General features: G+C 40.8%; 2 protein-coding genes across 2 annotated transcripts; one reads left to right on the top strand and one right to left on the bottom strand.

Moving 5' to 3' along the window:
* Window positions 1–8,734: 8,734 nt before the first annotated feature.
* LOC306753020 (alpha-tectorin-like) lies at window positions 8,735–16,989 on the top strand (the record flags this gene model as incomplete). The annotated part of the gene is made up of 17 exons (XM_079236851.1): window positions 8,735–8,768; window positions 9,289–9,404; window positions 10,709–10,789; window positions 11,177–11,285; window positions 11,460–11,583; window positions 12,385–12,628; window positions 13,085–13,223; window positions 13,332–13,431; window positions 13,533–13,595; window positions 13,719–13,921; window positions 14,068–14,199; window positions 14,620–14,804; window positions 15,027–15,181; window positions 15,319–15,558; window positions 15,646–15,817; window positions 15,919–16,038; window positions 16,249–16,989. The coding sequence occupies 16 exons, from the start codon at window positions 8,735–8,737 to the stop codon at window positions 16,009–16,011; spliced, it is 2,190 nt and encodes a 729-aa protein (XP_079092977.1). The 3' UTR covers window positions 16,012–16,038; window positions 16,249–16,989.
* A 3,582-nt stretch (window positions 16,990–20,571) lies between these two features.
* On the bottom strand, window positions 20,572–25,861 carry cyyr1 (cysteine/tyrosine-rich 1; the record flags this gene model as incomplete). The annotated part of the gene is made up of 4 exons (XM_079236914.1): window positions 20,572–20,699; window positions 22,478–22,638; window positions 23,246–23,345; window positions 25,774–25,861. 4 exons carry the CDS (start codon window positions 25,859–25,861, stop codon window positions 20,572–20,574), a joined length of 477 nt encoding a protein of 158 aa, XP_079093040.1.

Below are 25,861 nucleotides of genomic sequence, written 5' to 3'. Positions count from 1 at the left end.
GCTTGATGAACAGCCCAAACTATTCATTCGGAGTCCACTGATTACAGGCTGCACGGGCAGGGAAACAATGAAGGCCTGCTGCCACATTACACCTGATTCATCTGGAGGAGAAATGGGCAGAAATGGCCGAGACAGCAAAAACAGAGGGGCCCGGATGAAGTATAATAGCCATTGTTTGGCACTATCGATCTATTACAAGTCATTTGTCGTGTAGCCGTGATATAATTGTGTAACAGCCGGAGATCCCACGGACACCGCGGAGCTGCAGCCGCTCCTCCTCCTCCTCCTTCTCCTCCACCAGCACCACCACTTCTGAGACAATGTGGCTGCTGGCGGCTGATAGACGGATAGATGAAAAGAGGAAATGATATTCTCAGTGGTGGACACCCACATGTGTCAAATGGGGTTTTCCAGAAGCAAAGTTGATCTTGAAAACATAAATATACACAAAAGGGTGTGTGTGGATGGGGGGGGGGGGGTTAACACTATTACAGCATCAAGAAAAATGACTAGACTGGCAATCACATGACATTATTTGTCTGAAAATCCCTGAATTAGATTTTTTTTTTATTTTTTATATATATTTCAGTGACATAACTACAAGATAGTAAGAACTGAGGGTTAACAACAAAAAAAGCACAAAGCGACATTCTTGACATGAACCAAAAAAAAAAAGTGATTTTTGTGAACCCGCTATTAGACAGTAATAAAAAACAACTCGTATATGACCAGGACTGTTATCATCAGCAAACTCTGCGGTGGGTATTAGGAGGAAGAAGCCTGAAAGGCAACAATGACAACTGAAGCTCCTCTTGGCTTCCCAGCTCCTCGATAAATGCTGCAGTGCACCGCCGCCATCTTACTTCTCTAGTCTCTCTCCCGTCTGGCTGGAATATGACGGAGCGCGTTCACAATGTTTGGGTGGTTTTTTATTCCCGAGCAGGCCGTCATCTTCACGGCTGTATTTATTATTCTACCAGAATCATGGAGTCAACTCTTTATTGTGGCGCAAAAGAGACGTATTATTGACTTTTTCCTTTATTCTAAAAACACGCCCACTCCCTTAAAAAATTAGCCCCCGGGACATGGAAAAACGAGACAATACGCGTTTCATTTATTCCCTTTAATGAGTTTAAATGACTCCAAATTAACCCGAACGAGCAGTAAACTCTCGTTTTATGAGCGTTTAGAGACATTTGCGCAGTGTTACTAACGGGGGGGATAATTTGTTTACAAACACTGATTACTTGTTTGTAACATATTTAAATCGGAGAGGAAAAAGCTAACAAAGGAAGCTGTAAACCCAACGTGTCGGGCATCCTCGTCCCTGTTACATAGTCTCTATAAATCAGCTATAACAGGCTTAAAGGGAGACTTTGCCCGAGAACAAGGCAGTCCGGAGCATCGGAACAAGGGGACGCTTATTTATAATAAATACGCGTTATTGTGTCGGTGTCTCGTACTATATTACTACTACTAAAAAAAAACGCGACAAATTGTAACAAACTATCTCAATGCGTTCGGGGTGTTGTGCAACATAGTGAACGGTTTAAAGAAACCCAAGAATTCCCAATCGGTGTCAAGTTAGAAACGCTTTTACGTAACACTTCCGGTTAAAACCTTCAAAATAAAACTAACCCGTCTCTTTTTGTACAATAGGCCACACCAACTGTGTCAAGTAAAGAAGGCACGTCAACACTATGTATTCTAATCCGCTGATGCTGGCTAAAGTGTGTTCGCAGGAAATTGAAGTAGTCGTATGTGGACACACAAAGGCATAATGCTGACTTTTAAAGGACTGGCTTGTTACAGTCTATGGTTGTGCTTTGATTTTCTTATTTAATGTATAATTAACAAGCTGCATAATGTTGAGCAAATCTGTGTCATAGAACGACACCAAATTATCCTCACATCTCTCGGTTATTTAACGTGATAATCCAGTCTCTGGAGGGAGGCCCGCCGAGCTTCCGGTCTAGCTGCGGCTACCTCCGTCTAGCTTGACGCAGCTGACAGCAACAATATGGTGGAAATGCTTCCAAATCACACACAAAAAAGACCCCAGTTTTGTTCTTACCTCGGCAGCCAGAGCCGAAGCCGCTACAGCCAGCAGCAGGAGAGCTACTCGGTCCAACATGTCGGTTCGCTGACACGAAGGCAGCGTTGCGCCGGACGGTGTGAACGTTTCTGCGTCGGGTGAGAAACTGGTGCGTTCGGCGCCGGTGACTCCCGTTGTGTGATTGTGAGCGATGCCGAGGCTGCACAGCTGCTCAGCGGCGGATCACCTGACCACGGCGGAGTGGGATTAACACACACACACACACGCACGCACACACAAACGCGCGCGCGTGCGCACACGGTATGCGCATAGTCTATCACTCACACGCGTTATCTTTCTGACTCACGTGCGCAATTTTTTTTTTTTTATCTCATAGGCTCTGAACTCTTATCAGACGCACGCGCATGTAGCCTATACATCAACATTGTTTTTGTTTTATGCACAGCCCCTCTCACATGCATGCGCGCATTATTGATCATTCATTCATATGAAGAAATGGAGACCGTAGACGTCATTACTTAAAAAGAAAAGAAAAGCAACGCATTTTAATTGCATCTTTAATTTATTCCGCAGCCACTGAAACATTAAAGAGTTGCATCAAATCTGACCAAAACAATGATTACAGTTAAATCCTTTCCATCATTCACAGTCACTGAAATTCTTAATAATGAATGAGTCACAATTGAAGAATCTGGCAAATGCAAAACATTTAAGATTTAAAATGCACATGATGTGAGCCCCTTTTTCAGTTTCCCTCCTCACATTGTTTCAAGTAAGGCAATAAAAAAATTAAAAAAAACACACACTCACAGACTGCAACAACCTCAGCAGTCCTTTCAAATTCAGTTCAAAGGCATTATTAATGTCCACCTCTTTTTGTCCCCACATGACAGGTCCAGACCTGAAGGGGTTTGGAACCGCTTTAATCATTAACTTCCACCTCAGTCGCTGACATAAATCAAGTCCATAAAAAATAAAGCCAGAATCCTCGCTGTGTCCTGGAGAGACTTTTGTCCCCCGGTGACGCGAGGTCCCGCCTCCATGCAGACTGAAGTGGTCTTCACCTCCACCGATGCGGTGCCTTTGATGTGCACATGAACCGGAGAAGAGTATTGCTTGAGTTGAGGCTGAGTTGGGGTGTAGGGCGGGGGGTGCAGCGATGGAGGGTGCATCTCGTAGTCGTATGGAGGTGGAGGACCTGAGGTCGAGAAAGGGGAAGAAATACAGTTCAGCAGGCAGATAGAAAGCATTTAGTTCATCCATAATTCTAAAAAAGGTGAGGGAGGAAACCGAGGCCCCCATTTTACAAAGAGTTTGATGGGACAGTTGCACCCTCTAGTGGTGAAACCGGGAGACTGCACCCTCTGGAGGAAGAGACTTTGATTCGTAAGAGATCAGAAATATGGCATCGAGAAGTTTCGGTTGAACACAATGCATCAGTCTCACCAGGGGAACTTACATTATTCACTGAAACATCGAAGCAGGGTTAGGGTTAAAACATATAATATGTGGTATAAAAACAGCTTTGTTCCAGCGATGTGCCATTTTTGGATCACTCGATAATATTTGTGAAAGCTCCAAAAGTAGTGATGTATCTGGAACGAGGTGGCAGAGTTCGGGTAAGCCGCTACAACCTATCTAAAAGCAACAGTTTATTTATAGGGTTGTTTCAAACATGTAAATAAGTTTGTCTTTGTTTGATCAATCACTGATGATCTTATTAACGGATAAAGAAGCTGAGAAAGGTTTTCCTGAATTAAATCAGTGATTGTGAAAAAAAATGTATACTCTTCACAAAGTGTGTCTAGAAAGTTATCAGTATTATCTCCGTCTATTCGTAATGACAATTACAGATGATTAACAAAATAATATGTTTAAAATTGCACTTTTTCATATTGACTTTTATTGTTAATTCATGTTAAATAGAACTTATTATATTATCACCCTTGATGAATATTGTTGTGCATCAGTTGCAATACAAAGTAGGAAAGAGTGCAGATATGTAGTAGTAGTGTTTTATTCACAATACACTGAGTAAAGCATATTTTTAATCTAGTTAACAATATGACTAAAAAGGCAGAAGCATAATGTGTATATATTATTATCTTGCATTCTTATCAATTAAGTAACCCTCAAGAAATATCAATGAAGGGTATAAATAAAATGCTGTAGGTGCTCAGTGTCTCCAGTAGATGGCGGTAATGAGTCTCTGATGATGTGGCGGTACTTTCATTGAACCATGAGTCAGCGACTAAAACTGTCCCTGAAGTCCACAGCCTAATATTTATAATGCTCCCATGCAAGTGTGTAGAGAGAGATGAGGCTCTTCTTTGTTTAGCAGCATGTGTCCCCTTTTGTTGTAATTACATTTCTAACATGTAATGCTGCACTTTATCTGTGGTTGTGCGTTGTGTGTCTCCCCAGCTGCAGACATGGTGTTTATGCAGCTACTGTGAAGCCAAGTCCTCCATCCCTCTCACCTGCGTGGATGAAGGCATCTCCTTTTATAATGTGGGCTTTAAGGGTTGAAGCTCAGTTTGATGTCTTTGTGAGACGCACCTTCCACTTGGCTCAAAGCAGTGCAGCCTGTCTGTCTTGTTTCAAGTGTAACAAAGTATCCACTCAGTCAACAAAGAGAGACAGACAGGCAAACCATCTTTAACACCAATGTTAGTGAGGGAAAAGACTAGAGCCTTTTTTATAACATTGTATTAAAATAAATAATTGTTTACTCAATCTGACTATCAGGTCCCAGCAGCGTCACGGTTAACCAATCAAATCGTAAGCCTCAGTCTTGCCCCTCCCACACTGAGTCAGTACCGTGACTTCCTGGTTCTGTCACTGTAAGCATGACTACACGTTTTTGCTCTTTTTATTATTGTATCTTTACTGAATTTTAAACTGTTTATTCTGAGCTTTTATTCCATTTGAAACCTTATTAAATCCAAACAAAAACTTTAGAATAAATACACACTTAATTCATCATTTATAAAGCATTGTTCCAACATGAACAACTCATTAGAATGCAATTCATTAACACAGTTATACATGTTTTATTCTTGATTAAGTTTGACTATTATATATTTCATGATTGGGTTTTCATACTTTATAAATGATGGATTCCCCATTTGTAAAAGTAATATATATTAACCAATTATTAAGGACTTATATATGATAATGGTTAACATGTGCTTTATAAACATGTTTTAATACTGCAATTCATGATTCATTCAGGTAGTTACTAGTCGTTAGTTAAGTATTAGTTTAGTATTTTGTGTGACCTCATCTAAAGTGAGCACTATATATGCTTTACTACACATTTATAAATGACATTGAAAGGCCAGCAGCCTCAAAGCTAACACAAGTCTCAGTTATCTTCTCAACAGAAAAGGGAAATAGTTTTTTATGTTCCATCTTTTATCTTTACTGTTGTGTAAATGTGATTTATGTGCTGTCCTCTTTGTTTAGCTTTTTTTTTACATCTCCATTCTTCCATTGGTAACTGCGTGTTTAACCTCACATTGCAATGAATTGTGGGTAATACCCTTGGGCAAAGTCGGCATCTAATGCTGATTTACGGAAAGGGTTCATAAAGGACTCAAAATGTCTGCCAGAGACTCAAACACTCAACGATGTGCCAGTGGGACAGAACTAAACCCTCACGGAGTCCGTGAGTCCTAAGGGGGGAGATTGGGATTGGAACAATCACAGCCTTCACACGCTAGCTGTGAGCGTGTGAAGGCTGTGATTGATTGAAAACTTCCGGAGTCTCCAGCTGGGAGCAAACCACCATAGTTAGCTTTCTCATTGTAGATGGAGATGTGTGACCTTAGGTTGTGTGTGTGTGTGTTTGTTCGGAGGCCAAAGAAAACAGACTGATCAAAAGATTTGATCAAAGGGTGGAGATGTTCTGAATCATTGGGTACAAAATGTTCCTCAATGGATAAACAGCCTCCAGTCCCTTAGAGTTGCTACTGAATGTCATAACTAAGTTATGAAAGTGATCTTCCGTTTGCAACACGGACAATACATCTTCATCTTTTCCTGATTCTCTGGCCGATGTTTCAGTCGTACATTCAGAACTTACAAACCCCTTCATACATTTCAGAACTCTAAGGATTCTTCTTCATGTCGTCAACATGAATAAAGTAATCTTGATGCAACATTTAGATTTTCAACACGGGACTTGTTTCTTTCTTTTGTAATTTTCATCTATTGTGTCTTTTGGTTTTCCTGTAAAGAAAAGTACAGCATGTACATTTGGAGGATAATTATAGAACAAGTTTTACAAGTTGTTCAAGTCGCAAATAAAATCAAAAATGTTCTGAAAACCACCGTCTGCTTGGCTTCTGAGGTTTTTGTGCTTTACAATTGTTACAGAATGTGAAGTTTGTCTTGATAGATTGATTTATGATATTTCCTTTTTTTCAAATTCACATTACTTTAATGTTGCAGCTGATAACGTTGGCGCTTGTTCTAATTAGTTGTTGAATTACTTTGTAAAAGGGTAGTTTGTATATTTGGGTATCAGTAATGTCTTATATATAATATAACAGCCACATTTGTTTTTTGACTATATTCTGATGAGTAATGTGAGTCTGCAAAGTATCTTGTATCTTATAAAAACAGAAGAAAGGTTAAAAAATTGGCCTCTGAAATGTAGTTTAGTATCAGAATGTTTAGGCCTAATGTTTAAATTACATATTATTTTATTGAAAGTGTCCCATTGTCATTTTTGTTATTTTAATGGCAACTTTTATAAAATGAGTAATGTGAATGAATGAGATGGTGCGAGATCTAGGCTAACAAACGTGATGTTGCATAGGCAGCTTACTGTTTACTTACTATCTATAATGTTGCATTGTTATAAAAACAATAAGGTACTTGCGGCAGTACTGTATGTACTGTTCAAGGGTGTTGTTAGGCAAACCCTTGAACAGTACATTATTGACGATACTGCCTCTCGTACCTCATTGCTTACACACACATCACATTCTGTGACCTTAACACTGTGTTCGTGTACAGGTTGGAACATCGTGTACCGTAAGGAAGGTTTGCTTTGAATAACCTGTTTGACAGAGAAAACACTTGATTATTGGTCGTAGAATTTGTAATTGACAAAAATTGTCGCAAATAAAAGATGTTCTAAGTCAGGGGTGTCCAAACTACGGCAGATTCTAAAAATATAAAGGAGAGAAAGTCAAGCAAACAGCAGCTAGCCTGCTAGCTTAACAATCGTATTTCTACCGTCCGAACAAACCACGAGAAAATGCCTCATAACAGCGATCCGTCTCTTTGAAACACAACGACGTAACGGCAACGCTGCGCTCTTCCCCACGCTGTCTGAAATCAAAGCAGCTTTTCCAGAGGTCAACCTTCCTGCTAAAATGAGGAAATATGTGTCTGTCATCACTTCTCATGACAGAATTCAGTCAGAGCTTCCAAGATCTTTCTGCCTTTGAGAAAGAAATCAAGCTGTTCTCGACTTCCTTCCTGATGATGCAGAAGATTCAGTGTGATGATTCTCTGAAGAATCAGCATCAGCTTCTCTCCCTACCTGACTTCTACCGGAGCTTGGAAAAGGCCAAGTTTCCTCTGATGCGATTTTTCAAATATAATATATAAAATATTTAAAAAGTGAATATATATATATAACCATGTAAGCATAATTGACCTCATTTGATTCATTTTGTGATGTACCTCACCTGAGTGGCCCAGACTTTTGTATATTTTTCTGTTTGTGGCCCTCGGTGGAAAAAGTTTGGACACCCTGTTCTAAGTAGAGCCAATCTGCTTTTGATCTCAAATACATCTGTAAGGTTTCGTGACTGTATCTTCTAGTCAACGCTTTCACGTGAATAAATCTATCCACAGCCATATAAAAACTTGGCAAAGAACTGGCATCGCCAGGAGCATTTTTTTGCCATGATGACACACACACACAAGGTGTAAACAACACCATCAATCAAACCAGTATTCATTGTGACATAATGTGGTCAACATCTACTGCAGATATGAAAAGAATGTCGTCTCTGAGAATGTGTTAAGGCTTAAAATATACGTCATTCTTCAGGGGCGTGGACGAGATCAACCTGCATAAAAAGAGATGGAGAGAGACACACAGCACACACAACGGCCCGAGAGCTGAAACATCCCAGAGTTCCATCTCGCCCTCCACCTGCAGAGCTTCATCACTGCTGACCTCCAGATAAGTAAGGCAAGCTGCACGCTCTTCCTCTCTCTACCTGAACATATTCAACGGAAACCAGATTCTACTGCTTACTTTCAAAGCCCTCCACCTCTTATTTCTTTAACTCTGCACCAAATGTGTATTTGTGGTGGAATAAAGTCTCCCTCACTATTATATCAGGTTTAATAACCTACTCTAGAGGCTGTCTTTTCTTGGACTTATTGTTACAGTGCTTTCATGTTGTTCTTGTTTTTTTAGCTTCAACTCTCAATTTCATGATTTATTCTTCTTATATTCTACGATGAAACAAAAGTTCCTTATAACATCAACCACCTTTCAGGTTAAACCACTTCTAGGTTCAGCACACTCAGATGCAGAATCCAAATGGAATGTATGGTTATTGAGGATTAAACAACATGTTTCATCACTTACTAAGTGAACTGTTTTTCTCCCAGCTCTCCAACACTGTACTGCCAGAGGGTTCCATCATGAAGACGGGTGCACTGCTCTTCCTGCTGGCAGGTAAGCAGCCAATGAAACCTTTTCATTTATTTTAAAGGCTTTAATGTCTCGCCGGATAGTTTCAACAGCAGGACATTTTATCTGGCAAACATCGAAACAACATTTAAATCTGCGTTGCATTCATTACAGTGTCATTTTAAAAGTTTAAAGTAAGACATTACTTGAAGGACACGTTTATAAAACATGTGCTTATCCATGAAATCAATATAAATGACAATGGATACTCTTCTTCATTTATGTAAGTCAAGTTTGGGGCAATTTAGTGTCATATATTCAGTTGATTCCTCGTTGTTTTCATGAGGAGTTTAATATTAAGTGCTTACATTTATGAATGAAATGATACTCCTTTATTGAAGCCCGCTCTCGGTGTACTTCACACTGAATTATGTAATGATTTACTCTTTTAAACACACATTTCATTGCATTGACCCACGTCATTTTAAGTCAGGTGTGGATTGGGAATGAAAAATATTAAAGTTGTTCTAGATTGATGTATGATATTTATTTTTCCACGCTGTAGTTGCTGCCAGCCAGGTGGACCTGAACCTGTCCCAAACTCCTTACCCGCCTGGAGGGACGGCTGATGTCAGCGAGTGTCCCATCTACTTTTATGGAAAGGAATACACACTAGTAGAAGTGAGTAAATTAAACCATGTTTGAGAAAAGCCTTGTCTTTATATCTTCTATTTTAAGTATATTATATTTTACTATCCGTCATTTGGACAAGTTATGAACATCTTTCCATAAACCCACAGCGTCATTGTTGAAAGTGCTTTTAAATGTTTTGCATCCTCCTCTTGGTCTGAGCTACAGAAACACTTTAAACTAGAATATGTTTTGGCCGGGAAACAGATTTTACATCTCAATGGGAATCTCCCGGTAAAAAAATAAATTAAAAATAAAAAAACTTTGGTGACACAGGACATTTGATGTTCCGACGTTCGTGGGACTTCCACAACAAGTATAAAGCAGAAGTAGTGGTTATTTCAATGGTGAATGGCAGAAATAGTAAGTGTTTTCATGGAGCAAAGCCACGGAGGTACCAGTAGAAATGGTTGTAATTCCTTCCATGGTGTATAGATCATTTGTATTTATTTATTTTTGGTGTGAATACGGCATTAGAATATTGCAAAGGTTTCCCCTCATTGCACACCATTTTTTTCAATGGGTAGAAAGTAAAGAAATTGCAACTTTAACAACAAATGTTTTTTTTTTTTATAATAATCAATAAAAGTTGATCACATATTTGGTACTTTTAAACAGAGCATTTCTTCCAAGAAAGTTCCCTGTGAAATCTGTCATTAAACTCCCAACGAAACTATAACTAAGCAAACTAAAACAACGGTCTCAGAACATTGTGATTATTTCCATAGTGATCAATATCAAATTAATTAATTATTTCCAGGCAATTCTGAGAAATGATCAAGAAATTATATGCCAAAAGAGTAAATCTATCCAGTTTTCTTTTCTTTTTTTTATCAATGTTTATCACTGTTTATTATCACTGTTTTTGAGTCAAACTGCCTTGAAAAGTCATAATATTGAGATTTCTTTCTGTTTTTGTAGATGCTCTTCCGTCCAGATTCCTCTTTCGCACTTTGTTTCAAAAATGCCGCAGGTGAAGCCGCACAAGAGTGTCTTTCAGTGGACAATCATGGTGGTGCAGACACCGTGGTGGTAAACATATCCATTTCAAACGTTGACCTTTCCAACGTTCTACCAAGCATCACATCCAGATCAACCTGCAGAGTTCGGTTTACATTAATGAACGATGTGAGTCATCATCAGTGACATGTTTTTAGATAGTTGGCTGTTCAGACTTTTGTCCAAAATTAAATGTTATTTTGTGGCAAAAGGAACATCAAATCAAAGTTTATTTCAAAAATATTTTGGAAGCAATTTCTGAATATGTTCTATATCTTGTCTGTTTATGCTTTCAGATTGTCATTCAGCTCTACAACTTTGGCCTACAAACAGCTGTGAAATGTCTAATATTCAACTCTACTCAATACCCTACGGTGGTAAGTATGAGCCTGAGTCTGTTACTAAGGCTGAGATCTCAGAGTCTGACTTTCAGCCTCACCTTTATCTGTGGATTTCGAGAAAAAATTGAAATGTCGAAAAAACATTGCTGCGATCAGCATCTTGAATCTAACAGTCATGTATGAGAGTTACAAAATGATGCATCCTGGGAGTTGAGCAGCAATTTAGAAATGTTTTATTTTAAACAGAAACTCATTGATTCTATACAATGCAGTCATATAACAGTAATGCAGTGACACATATAGTGTAAACTCAGTCCTACTGAACATTGTAGTAAAATATATATTTATAAAAGAGGGATCCAAGTCCTACACTGTTCTCAGTATTTCAGCATTATCCTTGATTGTTGTCTAATCCTTCTCAAGACGCTGAGGACAGAGGTCGGTAACATGTCTATAGGTTCATGGTCGTATGACGGCGCTGAAGTGGAGAGCGGCGTTTTTTTCTTGGACATCAGCGGATGCAGACAAGCAGGTAGGAGAACCCAGTGGTGACCAAAGAATGAGTCGGGACTCTGTCTGGATCTTCAAATTTAAAATTGGAATATAAAAAAAGAAATTGATGTAATTTTCTTCTCTTGGATTTTGTACACTGGTTGGTGACGTTTTAATGCTAAACTAATTTCATAAACCTCCCATCACCTTCCAGGTGTCGTTCTTCCAGCTGACACATCGATAAGCGACCCAGAAAGCTGCACTGTCTCGTACTGTAACAGCTCTGCACAGTTATCTGTTGGAGGATGTGAACCTCCGCAGGTTTGCAACGGAAACACGTAAATATGTTTGCTTTATATTTGGAATCAAGTTTTCAAGGAACTATGAAACAATTAGTTACATTTTCTGTCTATCAATAGACTATATTGTTTATTTGAATAGATATATATCTCTTTGTTAGAAGAAAAACGTATTTACTCTTAATCAACGACTGTTTCACAGTTATATTATTAATCATATACTGTGTAAAGGCTTATGGCTTCTCATTTGACCCACTCTCCTGTTACAACATACGTACGCTTTTCAAGTGACCTTCTTAAAGAGTCTTGAGACTGTGGATGCCTACATGTCTCTGTTTTTCTAACACTCGTATTTGTTGTAGTCACGACATTTGCCTTTATGACAATAGCACTGCATATGCTTTTATTATAATATGTCTAAGAGCTACAGATAGTTCTTTTCACTTACTGTCCACACTTAAACATGTTCAAGTCCTCAAAGGGCTGCTGCAGCATTCTTGAAGTGTTGCACAAAACAAACAACAAAGGTCAGAATCAAAGCAGCAGAGGAAGAGAAAAACACTGGAGCCTACATTTCCCATAATGCAACCCAAGTTTTTATCCCAGGAGGTTTTCTGTCAAATATTTTGAATGCACAAGCCAAACTCAATACATTTATTATTTTAGACTCACATAGTGTGGTGTTCCCCATTATGAGTAAACTGACTTTTAAGTGGAGCGTTTTCTGAAATGTATGTCATCTGGAAGTTACGTCTTCACAAGATCAAGCACCTTTCTGTCTGTGGATTCTGCTTTCAGAAATAAAAAGTCAAAATATCTGTCCCTTTCCATCTCCATCAGGTGCGTTCAACCCTCTTTCGTGTGCACTGTGACCGGCTCCACTGTCATCGATTTCTTCAGCAGAGTCCACTCTGTCCCTGATCGCTGTGCTTACCATCTGATGGGCAATTCAGGAAAAGATTTCGAGTTCTTTGCGGTTTTCCGGGAGCGACACCTTAAAGATGTGCCATTTTTGGATCACTTGATGATATATGTGGTAACAGAAAAATTAGAGATATATCTGGAACAAGGTGGCAGAGTTCGGGTAAGCCGCTACAACCTATCTAAAAGCAACAGTTTATTCATAGGGTTGTTTAAAACATGTAAATGAGTTTGTCTTTGTTTGATCAATCACTGATGATCTTATTAACGGATAAAGAAGCTGAGAAAGGTTTTCCTGAATGAAATCAGTAATTGTGAAAAAAATGTATACTCTTCACAAAGTGTGTCTAGAAAGTTATCAGTATACACTGAGTAAAGCATATATTTAATCTAGTATACAATATGACTAAAAAGGCAGAAGCATAATGTGTATATATTATTATCCTGCATTCTAATCAATTAAATAACCCTCAACAAATATCAATGAAGGGTAAAGAATAAAGATATCTAAACATCACTACAAGTGGAAACAAGTGCACATGCAAAGCAACATGTAAGTGTACATTTGAGATGTTAAAGCCAGGGTTTCTATCCTTGTTTCCTGTCTGACGTGATGTAGGTTGACGACCAAATACTGACGCTCAACACCACGGCTCAGCTGTTTTACGGCGTGGAGTTCTCCAAGGACCAGACTGGAGTTACTGCCAAGACACCTTCCTTCAAAATCCATTTTGATGGGAACACTGCACATATGACCGGTACAGAAAACTGCAATCTAAGAAAATAGGCTTTAGAATTCAACACTGACAGCTGTTGTCATTTGGTTGAAAGTTCATTGATTTGTTGTTAATTCTCTCACTGACCAGGACCTGATGAACCACTAACTGGCTTGTGTGGCAACCCCACTGATGAAAGTCAAACCACCAGCCTGAGTGACTGGGCCATGCCTCCTTTCTCTCACCCTGGGTACGACTTAGTCACAACTTGAACCCCTGACTGATATCACCTGTTTATTAATGTTGTAAAGGTTTCAAATGGAATGTTCTGTGCTGTTTGTCTCCACCTAGCTGTGAGGTTCAGCACAGCGACGCCGTCGACAGCACGGTCGACTGCAGCCGCTCAACTGACCTGTAAGAACGGACCCATCAAAACACACAAACACACTTTTATCCAACAGGGACGATTCTGGAGGCTGAACACACAAATACTGTTATAAACTGATCACTTACTCTCGTTCTTCGTCTCTGGATCAGCTGTGATCTAATGAATCAGGACCCCTTCACTGCTTGCCACGACCACATTGACCCAGAGCCCTACATAGCCGCATGCAAAAACACCTCATGCAAATACACGCCGGTGGACGATCTCCCCTGCCGCTATATGGAGGCTTACGCCAAGGCCTGTTTCCTGAAAGTTAACGTCACAGTGGGGGACTGGAGGTCAAAGGCCGGCTGCTGTAAGATCGTCGAGATTCAAATACTAAAGTCAAAGCAGTTTGTTGACTGAAGATGGTTTGAAAGTGAAGCTCACCTGTGTGTGTGTGTGTGTGTGTGTGTGTGTGTGTGTGTGTGTGTGTGTGTGTGTGTGTGTGTGTGTGTGTAGCTGCTGCCCCTCAGGCCTCCTGTCTGGACCAGTACTGCAGTGATCATGAGTTCTGTGGCGAGAAGCTCGGTGAAACCCGCTGCCTCTGTCGGGCCCTCTTTGCCTCCAAGTACCAGTCAACAGACACTTTAGGTACAATGCAACAACTGTGGCATGAAAGAAAAAACCTCCTGAAGGTTGTGAGTTTCCTTCAGAGGGAGTTTGTTCAGACGTCCCTTTAGACCAAATCACCAGGATGATACAATTATTTTAATTTGTTGGTTCACTCCTGACCACTTACTGAATATGGTTTTAATTATGGTTATTTTATAGCTAAACACCAGCCAGTAGGTCATTATATTTATCCTGTTATGATGTGTTTTACTCTCTGTTAGTTGTCTTTGAAGTAACAAATTCATTACCTGTAAGAAGCCAGAAGATGATCCACCTCAAGATGTGAAGTTGGCAAAGCTGTTTGTTTGTTTTTTAACCCTGATGAGTTAAATTAAATACTGGGTGTGTTTCTGCCTCCATAATGATGTGTTTGACTTCTTTGTGCTTTGGGGTGTTCAGGCGAGCCGACAGTCTGCATGCAGAGCTCTGCCAATGTATCTCTGGCTCAATGTCTGCTGTGGGACAAAGGCATCGACTCCTCAACCTTACACCTCATCGACCCGGGCTGCACAGGTCACGTGGACGACCAGACCCACATGGTGACGTTCATCTTGGAAGGGGACGCCTGCGGGACGGAGGTCATGGTGGGTGCTCTCCTTCAGCTTTCAGCTCAGAACCATCACAAAGAAACATGCAGTTGGTGTTTATCACCTGTAGTCTCATGGAAAAGTCAGGACACGTCTCAGGTCAAGTTAGGATTTCTAGAAATGCATTCTTTTGGTGCTCGGGTGACTAGAGTTTAACTAGTTTTCTTTATTTATAGAAATATGCATATGATTTATGACTCTAAACCTGTCACTATGCAGAGGAACGACAGTCATGTCATCTTCAAGAACAAGATCATGTCGAGGGAAAGCGCCTTGAATGAAACCATCTCCCACGAGAGCCAGGTGGAGATCGACTTCTCCTGCTCTTTCAAACAGCCGGACACCCAGAGTGTGTCTATTAGGATCAAAGACAGGTGTGTGGAGGCCGGCTGAGATGCACCTGCTTGTTAATGTGCAGCTTGTGTGTAGTTCAAGTTTGATACAGCTGTGTGTGTGTGTGTGTGTGTGTGTGTGTGTGTGTGTGTGTGTGTGTGTGTGTGTGTGTGTGTAGCTCTGTGATTCAGCACATTGAAACTGAAGCTTGGAACTACACTCTGATGATGACCGCCTTCACCGACGCCGGCTTCATGCAGCCGGTGGAGAACGACACTGACATCCAGCTGGGCCAGAGGATCTGGGTGGAGATGAAGACCGAGGGGCTGGGCGACGACATGGTCGCCGTGGTGACCGACTCCTGCTGGGCAACCAGCCAGCCTGATGGTGGTCTGGTATACGACCTGGTTATTGACGGGTGAGAAAATACTCTGAGACTTTGTCAGTGGCTGAAAGAATCCACTGCCGATGAACTCACCGTGTCTGTTGTCCTGTTTCTGAGCAGATGCCCGAACACCGCTGACCAGACGGTGGAGATGAAGGGAAACGGACTGGGAGTGTCCAACTCCTTCTCTTTCCGCATGTTCGAGTATGTGGAAGGAAATAACGGGGGAAACTCTGAGATCTACCTGCACTGCAAACTGGAGCTGTGCCCCAAAGGCCCAGGATGCGCTCCGGTAAGCAGACGTGGAGGAAATATACATTTAAATTATAGTATATATTTATATGACTAACTCTACATTTTCACAAAAACCTAACAACCCTCTCTGTTTCACAGATCTGCGGTGGAGCTACCAGGAAGCGCAGATCTTCCAGCACTGAATATGCAAAGGGAGGCCAAGCCCTCATCACCATGGTCTGGAATAATTAGGTGAAGACAACTCCCCTTTTGATCATGGTAAGTTTATATTTCATTTATATTTATTTATCTGTTACTTGTTAAAGCCAGAAAGATCTTTGGTTGAGAAATGTTGGCTTGAAGATCATCACACTGATGGATTATCTATTCTATAGCAGGAAATGTTGCAGCAATCTTTATATTTTAACCTTCATCAGAAACAAAGTATTAATCATGACTGATCACAGTTTTGTCTTGCTGTCTTTTCAGGTGATTCTTGACTTAAGCTGGAGCCTGAAATGGAACATAATCTTTGGTGAAATAATAGAAGTGAAGAGTGCAATGAAGAAAATGATATGAAGAAGGGTTTAGAGGGTTTTATTTACCATATGCACTTCTTCTTGGTACTGTGGGTTCTTTTGGAATATATATCATTCCTTCTGTAACGTACTGTTAGCTGCTACTTTAAAAGTGAACAGCCTAAATGCTGCTACTGAATACAGAAACAGAATATCTGGGTTTTATTGACATTGTTGAAGGAAAATACTGAAGTGACTGTGAACATTAAAACGGTGATTGTTCTTGGATTTAAATTGCTAAAAATTAAGCTGTCCAGTTAAAGGGAAACTCTCCAGGTGTATAGGGTTAACTAAAATATATCCCATGGAACTTCCTCAATGGATTACTTACAATTAGACAATTGTGTTTGTATTACAAGTTTTCTTAAATTATATGTTTAAATTTGAAAATGAGTTATTATCTATAGGTTACTTTTGGTGAATTTAGGACGAATCAACTGACGCAACACTTAAATATGAACTTTGAATGTTTTCTTTCCAATAGTCTGAAAGAAGACAAAATTCCCAAACACAAAAGTGCATTAAAAACAATGTAATGCCTGTTAATGTCTCACCTTAAAAGTGTAGCTGTAATTACACTGAGGCAAGCTGCTGTACCATGATTATGCAATATTACTGTTATGAGCAAAAGAAAAATAATAAAAAAATATAATGGGTGAAAAAAGTTGTTTATCCATTCATTGTGTGTGTGTGTGTGTGTGTGTGTGTGTGTGTGTGTGTGTGTGTGTGTGTGTGTGTGTGCGTGTGTGTGTGTGCGTGTGTGTGTGTGTAAACTAGTCATTCTTCCTGTGCATGATACATTTCCAACTTGAGTTAATTAACTAATTAAATGAAGAAACGTATAAAAAAAAAAAGAGAAACTACAATTCCTAACACTTGACTTTGTCTCTATAGAGCTACAAATCAAATGGTTTCAATAATAGCCAGCATATTTCGGGGAACTATATATGTCTCGTATAATTGTTTAATATAATTATGTATTTTTGGGTTTGTTTTTTGATGCTACTTTGTTTGTCCAGACTGAGATAAACTAGATCCCGTTCTTTATCTTCCGGTGCAGCAGGTGGCGGTATAGACCTCGGTACTGCACTCAAATCAAGTCAACTTGTATTTATTTTTAAGCATTTTATTGGTTTCTTAAGAATTTCATCTGTTTTATCTAATTTATTTTGTATATTTTTGAATGTTTTTTTAAATCTGTTTTTATGTAAAACATAGCATGTAATCTTGCTGTGAAGCACTTTGAGCTGCATTTCAGGTATGAAATGTGGTATACAAATTCTAATCATTGTTATTACTCGTGAATTTTTAACAATACTTTATAGTTACATTTACTTAGTAAGATTTGAATACTTCTTCCACCACTGTCTGCAAAGCACATAACGTAGCTGCCATACAAGTAGCCGTAGGTTTAGCTAACGTTTGCTACCCGAGTATTTGAAGAGTAAGGAGATAAAGGACAAGGGGAGGACATACATCCTTTGGTAAAAAAACTACATCATCTCAAGCAGGGTTAGCTTTTAACTTTTACTCTTTTCAATGCAATGGTTGTAAATTAAAATTGATTTTACGCAAAACCAGCTGCCGTGCAAGGTCAGCTACCCACCCGAGCCTTCTTGATACACAAAGCACGTCTCGTTTACCATGCGTTGTGCCGTGTAAGTCATTTTGTATTTAAAATACTTTCTCCACGAATCAAACAACAGTTCACTTATCAAGCTCCTTTTTGCTCGATTTAACACGACCCTCCCCTATTCAGCTCCGGTTGAGAGACTGTTCTCGTTTGCAGGAATAATATTGCATCCGCACAGGAGGCGGTTAACACCAGAAATACTTGAAAGGTTAGTTGTTCTTAAAGGCAACTAAACTGGCTACTCGGTGGTTGGGTCTCAAGAACCTACATGGAAGGATTATGGTGTCATAAAGATGTCAGTGAGAACCTGTATGAGACACTTAACACTGTAATATAGAACTATGTGGTCTACCATGCCACTGGCCAAGGTACAGTAAAAGAGACGTGAGTAGGCTCCTCACTTGTTAAGTTACTGGTTCACTTTAGTATTGATTTACTATATACCTTTCATTTGTATTTATTTTTCTGTGCAGAACTTGATGTACAGTCATTTATTTAGGCTCTTTACCGGAGTACAACTGGTTTTAATTCTATTTTTTGCTTTTATAGTATACATACAGTAGGTCTAATGTGTGATGCTATTCGAATGTTTTCTTGTTGATACAAATCATTTTTATATATTTTTTTTCTACTATAAAATAGCACTGTGTTAATAGTATCTCTGAAAAGTTTTACTTTGATTAAGTGAAGTTAAATATTTGTAGTATTTAATTTAGTGCACATTTCGTGTACCGTAGGTTTAGGTCCCTGAAAGTAAAAATGTCCTAACTTTCTTCCTGGAGCTTGGACGCCTCTGGTTCCACAACAGAGGGGCTCTACTCAAGCAGATGCACCAATACATACCAAGCAAGGCCATGTGGAATATTGTTTCATCCATTAGTAAGTCATTTCATTTTTTTGGCTGGAATGTGGTTGATATCTTGCCAAGTCTGACTGGTTTTGGGGCAATTGGCGGATTAGGTCGTAAGCTTCCCAGAAAGGTGCACCAATAATGTGGCATCAAGCTAGATATATACAAATTGATATTTTCATAACTTGGGGAGCTCTCGAGTCACTTTTGAGTCCTCTCGAGTCATATTTATGGTTTATGTTAATATTTATGGTTGAATCGTGTTATAAACATGTTAAATGGACTTGTAAGGCCAGCCTGTGCAGTTTGTTTTTTATGTCACATCAGTGGCTTTGGTATCGATTCATGGGAGTACGAGGACCTGGAGAGTGAGGAAGAGCTCCTGATGAAGAATTCTGCGCTAGGGTTTATTGAGTCCCATTAATAAAAAAAAAATATATGTATACATAATCAATGAAGTTGTTACACTGACATTCTTTTTGTGGGGTTCACCAGAGCTTTGTGTACATTATATAGCCCAAACCTTAAAGCTCTGCTAAACCAAATTGTGAGAAAACGCAAAATCCAGAAAAAAGTATTACCTGTATTTTAAATACATGTATTGTATAATACGGGGTCGATGAAAACAAGCATTCTGATTGGTTGAGAGTGAGTCACAGGGTATGCTTTATTTAGCCATAATGTACTGTACACCTGATAACATTTACCAGAGCGTTCCATATCAGTGCACTCAAAATAACAGGTAGATTTTGCGCGACCGTTAGTTGTTATTTCAAACAATAACAACAAACTATTTCTCTTTCGAGCAGAATAGTTGTGCGTAACACCGGGAACTAAGATGAGGAATGAAAAGGGTTTGCTAGCCAATCACAAAATCGTGACGATTTCCAGTGAGAGATAATTACCGTCAGTAAATCACAGACTCTCTCTCGTGTGTGTGTGTGTGTGTGTGTGTGTGTGTCTCTCTCTCTCTCCCGTATGTCATTCACATCATTCACAGTCACTTGTCATAAAACAGTGAGGTCGGGTCACTTTTAATCACATTATACCTACAACTGAAATTCTAAATAATGAATGAGTCAAAATTGTAGAATCTGGCAAATGCAAAACATTTAAATTTTAAAATGCACATGATATGAGCCCCCATCTTTAGTTTCCCTCCTCACATTGTTTCAAGTAAGGCAATACATTTTTTTTTTAAAAACACACACTCACAGACTGCAACAACCTCAGCAGTCCTTTCAAAGTCAGTTCAAAGGCATTATTAATGTCCACCTCTTTTCCTCCCCACATGACAGGTCCAGACCTGAAGGGGTTTGGAACCGCTTTAATCATTAACTTCCACCTCAGTCGCTGACATAAATCAAGTCCATAAAAAATAAAGCCAGAATCCTCGCTGTGTCCTGGAGAGACTTTTGTCCCCCGGTGACGCGAGGTCCCACCTCCATGCAGACTGAAGTGGTCTTCACCTCCACCGATGCGGTGCCTTTGATGTGCAGTATTGGTTATCAGTTCCAGCTGCAGGCTATCAGTGTTGAAATTATTAATAATTTCCCCACCATTTGGTCCAGACCCCAGCAGGAGTGCAGGGACATTTACACACCTTGCAGGCACGTAGCTGGGAATTCTGCCTTGCTGAACAATATTGCACTGGGACGCCCTGAAATTGACTTTACCCCCCCCCCCCCAACTGTTAGAGACCAGAGATGTACAGCCATGACAGCTTCCCTTGAGCCAGCCGCTGCAGGGATTTACTTGCGGGTGCAGCCGGGGTACGGGGGTGGCGGCGAGTAGTTGGCCGGCCGAGGCTGAGTTGGGGTGTAGGGCGGGGGGTGCAGCGATGGAGGGTACATCTCGTAGTCGTATGGAGGTGGAGGACCTGAGGTCGAGAAAGGGGAAGAAATACAGTTCAGCAGGCAGATAGAAAGCATTTAGTTCATCCATAATTCTAAAAAAGGTGAGGGAGGAAACCGAGGCCCCCATTTTACAAAGAGTTTGATGGGACAGTGGCACCCTCTAGTGGTGAAACCGAGAGACTGCACCCTCTGGAGGAAGAGACTTTGATTCGTAAAAGATCAGAAATATGGCATCGAGAAGTTTCGGTTGAGCACAATGCATCAGTCTCACCAGGGGAACTTACATTATACACTGAAACATCAAAGCAGCAGAGATGAAAGAATAGATGAAGGGATGTTAGTCGAGACCGACTCCAAACCAAAGGGTTGCATCACATTTATGACACTGTTGTTAAGAATAACCTACAGACTAACATCTTAAAAGGAGGAGCTCTTTCTTTCTTTCTTTCTGTAAAACTGTTGTGAGACGTTGCAAGAGGAGAAAAAACAAACATAACATACATAAAACTATGTGATCAATAAATTAATCTTTGTGGCGGAAGAAAACAACAGCGCCTTGCGTGCGGTTCATCAAGACTAATAACTCACACCACTGTCGCGCCATGCATGCGTTCATATTGCACGGCTTTGTGTGTTCGAACGCGTTTTTGAAACACGATCAGAGCGGCGGGTGCCGAGCGAAAGAGTGCCGGTCCAGCGTAGCGTGAAGGCGATACACAGGGGGGACCGGGACGTGATGAATAAATGATGAGCGCCCACGGGGAAAAAAGAAAAACAAACAACATCAGCATATTCCTGGGGCTGGAGAGTGAGAGAGTACAGACTCGGATGTACAACCTTTTCCTTTTCACCCCCGAGCGGGAACAGGGTGTCAAGAGAAAGTGGAGATTTGGGCCCATTTATGAGTCAAAAAAAAAAAAATGTCTGGAACGGAGCTGTGTGAAGTCTCTGTTTTCCTCCTCATATTCTGAAAAAGAATCAGTGCTCTCTTTGTGTTGCTCGACGGGGATTGTGCTCGAGGCCGAGGTGGATCCCGTAACACGGTACGCCTCTGTTCTGCCGTTTTCGTTTCATATCTGGTCGCCCGAGGACAGGAGACGAGGCGTCACAGAGTGAAATGGAACACTCCCCTTAATCATCATCATTATGTCGGGGGAAATAAGATGGAGCCACTGTGTGTGTGGTAAGACTATATAATACACACTTAAAAAGTGTAACTGTGACTTTCTGGATATCAATAAAATTGTAATACATTGGTTCAAATGTCCGTCCTTTAAAACTGAGTGTGATCCTGTTTTTAAATCATACTAAGTTTATATGTTTTACTAACATTAATAAAGGATTCATGCATAAAATATCATAAATTACTAAGAACGACTTTTATTTTGAAACTATTTTTTGCTGAGTATATCCTTTAAAGGTGTGCATGACAAATAAGTTAGCGCCACTTTCTAATAAGTCCTCCTTTATATAGAAAAATATAAAACTAATGTTTTTTTTATGTCAAGTAAGTTATTAATGCGTATAAATGTGTGATAGATATGTTTGTACTTCTTTTTCATCCTTTCATACTTAAAAAAAAGCTTATTCTTTGTTAAATAAATAAAGAATTGGTTTCTGCTTTACAAAAATGAACTATTAAGGATGACTTTTGTTTTGAAAAAATCTTGGTGAGTGTACATCATGTAAAGTTCTGTGATATAGTCAAACGTTAAAGAGTTTTTTAAGTTGTCTATATCCTTTAAAAGTGTGTGTGTGTGTGTGTGTGTGTGTGTGTGTGTGTGTGTCTCCGTAGACCGACCTGGGTAGCCCTGGGTCACGGTGTTGATGTAGGAGGTGCTGAACACGCCGACTCGCGCGCCCCGTCCGTTCTTCATGCACATGCACACGCACAGGAACAGGGCCGCCACCGCCCCCATCAGAAACACCACGCCGAACACGATGCCGGAGATGGCCGTGCCCCTAGAACACACACACACACACACACACACACACACACACACACACACACACAACACACACACACAAAAACTGTGAGCCACCCGAGTGTGAGAGGAGGCAGCTGCCTCCAACAGACATGCGACCAATACTTCTAAGTTGCTGCCATGGAGATGGACCGCAGCATCTGATGTAACTCAGCTGTGTGACGTGTGTGAGCATTAGTGTGTGTGTGTGTTCACTGCAGAGGAGTCTGTGAATTGACACTATAGAGTAGATAAAACACTCATCATTAACAGGTTTCTTCGTCAGCATGTCAGAATCAGCCCTGACTGTTTTCATGAGGAGCTAACTCTGACTTTCTCTCCCCCCGCCCCGAGAATATTCATACAAATATACTATTTTACGAATCTTCATCTTGAAAGAGAAGTCTTGAGATGGGGTGTAAGTGAGACAGCTGTGTGGAATCAGCACATGCAGAGGTCAAAAGGTGAGATCCTCCGAAGGGTCTTCTGGCATGTTTAAAAACAGCTGGTTTGTGACCGATACTTTGTCTCACTCGAGCCAAAACTGGCGCGTGTGTGCAGACAGTCAGTTGTGTGTTTGTGGTTGTGTGTGTGTGTGAACTCACGAGAGGACGTCCCCCACGTAGGCGTAGTAGGAGCAACAGAAAGGCGGCGACCCATCGCAGCAGTACTCCATGCAGCCTTCACACTGGGCTTCACTGCCGCCTGCAACACACACACAAACAGAGTGAAGTCATTTCCACAGATAAAGGCCGAAAGATCATCTTAAAGAAAGACGTTATGCTCTTCAGTGGATGAAAAAAGAAACATATGAACACGGTTACAAGAAGAAGAAAGAACCTTGGCACCGGTATAGTGTCCATCATGATAAAAAGAAGCTCTTGTCTTCATCTGGGGTTTTTCAAATTTTCCCTTGATGACAAATTAATTAAAATGAAACCGTTCAACCTCAAGAGCACACAACCTCAGCCTGTATTTATACCTTCAAAGAGCGGGGTTTTAAAGCGCGACAGTCTCTTTATGTGCTCAGACAACTGGAGAAAGCACTTGTCGCTTAAAAAAAATAAAAAATAAAAAGAGCGATCGATACCTGTGGAGCGTCTGGGGAAATAAGAAAAGGAAGAAAGATCGGGGGGGGGGGGGTTGTCCTAATAAAACCAGCCGGCTCCGTGTGGGATGCATGTGGGAGATTTGAATAGCGTGGCAACAAGCACCCCGTTGCAGTGTGACAGGTGAACCAACATTGCACTCAGGTAATCGTTGACATGCTTGAATTATTTTTCCATTTGCAGGCCGAGTGCACGGCCGACCGGCTCAATCAAACGCTGCAGGCCTCAAAAACTGGCTCAATCTGACAGGCGAGTCGATGACACGGCCCGGGAAAAGGTTTGCACGGTAATTAGTTCTCTTTTTGGGGGAATTTGAGGATGTACGTGGCTGCAAAAGCGGCTCAGTTCGGTTTTTCTTCCGCTTGTTTGTTGGTCGTTTTGATTCGTCAGGAGGAGATCGTGAGCATCCACGAGGGGATTTACTGCGAGATAAAAAAAAATCAATTAAATAAGATTGAAACAATGTCTTTCCCTGAGGGGCAGTCACACGTTTACACACACAGGTTTGTTTATACCTCATATCGAGGACTATTACCTGGAAGGCAGAGAGATTCAGTGTGGGAAGCATGGGAGGATCCAGCAGGTTCGGAGTTTGACCCATAAAAATAATAAGTCTGGATATCTGAGCCTCCTGTGAATCCCCTCCCAACTTCAGGACGTGCCCCAATTTCACAATAACAGATCTGTTGGGGAGTAGATGGAGGCCCTCAAACTGCGACCGGAGACAGGAAGAGTGAAAGCCGTGCACGATGGGACTCAAAAGATGACCAAAGAGCTATTGTTTACCATTTCTGCACCATGATTTTTTTTTTTACATCCAACATGCTTGTTCCTGCTGCAAACATACGTGGCATTTGCAGGATCTGCTACATGATTGTGTGTGTGTGCGTGTGATTAATGTGGTTCATTACCACCACCACCTCTTCCCGCTCTTCCATAAAAGCCTCCATATTCAAAAGCATTGTACAGACATCCGGGCCTCCCCTGTGCACTCGTCTCAACCTGTCAAGCCTTTTTCGTCTCAGGGCTTTTCTCCTGGGGAGCTGCGGTAGTTTTTTTTTTTTTTTTTTTGCAATCCACATCGTGCACTTCAAAATGAAGGACACTGCAAAGAAAACAAGCTCTGTGCGCACGTATGTGTGTGTGTGCCTTTTCTGAAGATCTGCTTTCTCTCAGCAGTCACTCACACTCGAATGATGTGCGCCTGGAGGATTATACGCACATTTCCAGACTTCACATAGTGGTAGAGGAGTCCTGCCTTTTAATTAGTGCAGGAAGATGACTTTCTCAACAACAAAATCCTGCACAGGGTTTTGTTGTGTGGAGAAAAGTGGAGAAAACTGACTGTGCGAACCTTTAAACTGCAAAGTCTATCAAATATATATATATATATATATATATATATATATATATATATATATATATATATATATATATATATAGTGCAATTTTAAAGAAAGAAAATGTCTTTGTTTCTGATCAATGTAAATTTGAATGGATGTCTTTAATTTTGGAGGCCTCACTGAACCCACCTTTTATTTTATTTTAACACTACACCCCTGTGTGAGCTGGGATATGTCCATGCAAATGCCCACAGGACGTCCCACCAGCAGCCCTCTGGTCCTGTATGGGTGGTCCTCGAGGGTCCTGGCTCCTGTCTCTCCACACGCTTGGAGACAATTGTACTATGTCCTTCCACCCCCACCTCTCTCTCTCTCTCTCTCTCTCTCTCTCTCTCTCTCTCTCTCTCTCTCTCTCTCTCTCTCTCTCTCTCTCTCTCTCTCTCTCTCTCTCACACACACAGTCCTCCCGCCTCCACCACACTGTACCACAGATTAGGCTCGGATTAAAAATTGGAGGAGAACGCAGCTAAAGTACAACTCACTGTCAAATAAAGCGCTTTTCTTGACTCCGGCAGCACATCTGGAGGAGTCACGTCATTTATACAATATATGAAAAGCGGCACAATGTTTTAAAACATGTGGCTGCTTGGAAAAGTGGAATTGTAAACTTGTTGTACTCACCGGTGAGTAAAGAAAGCAGCAGCGAGCTCCTCAGCAGCTTCCATCGCAGCGCCCGCGTCCTCCCACTCCTCCTCCAGAGGTTTTCCAT

Source organism: Taurulus bubalis, assembly GCF_910589615.1.
Source record: "Taurulus bubalis genome assembly, chromosome: 21".
Lineage (NCBI taxonomy): Eukaryota > Metazoa > Chordata > Actinopteri > Perciformes > Cottidae > Taurulus > Taurulus bubalis.
Note: the sequence above shows the minus strand (reverse complement) of the source record. Positions and strands in the feature narration are given on the sequence as shown.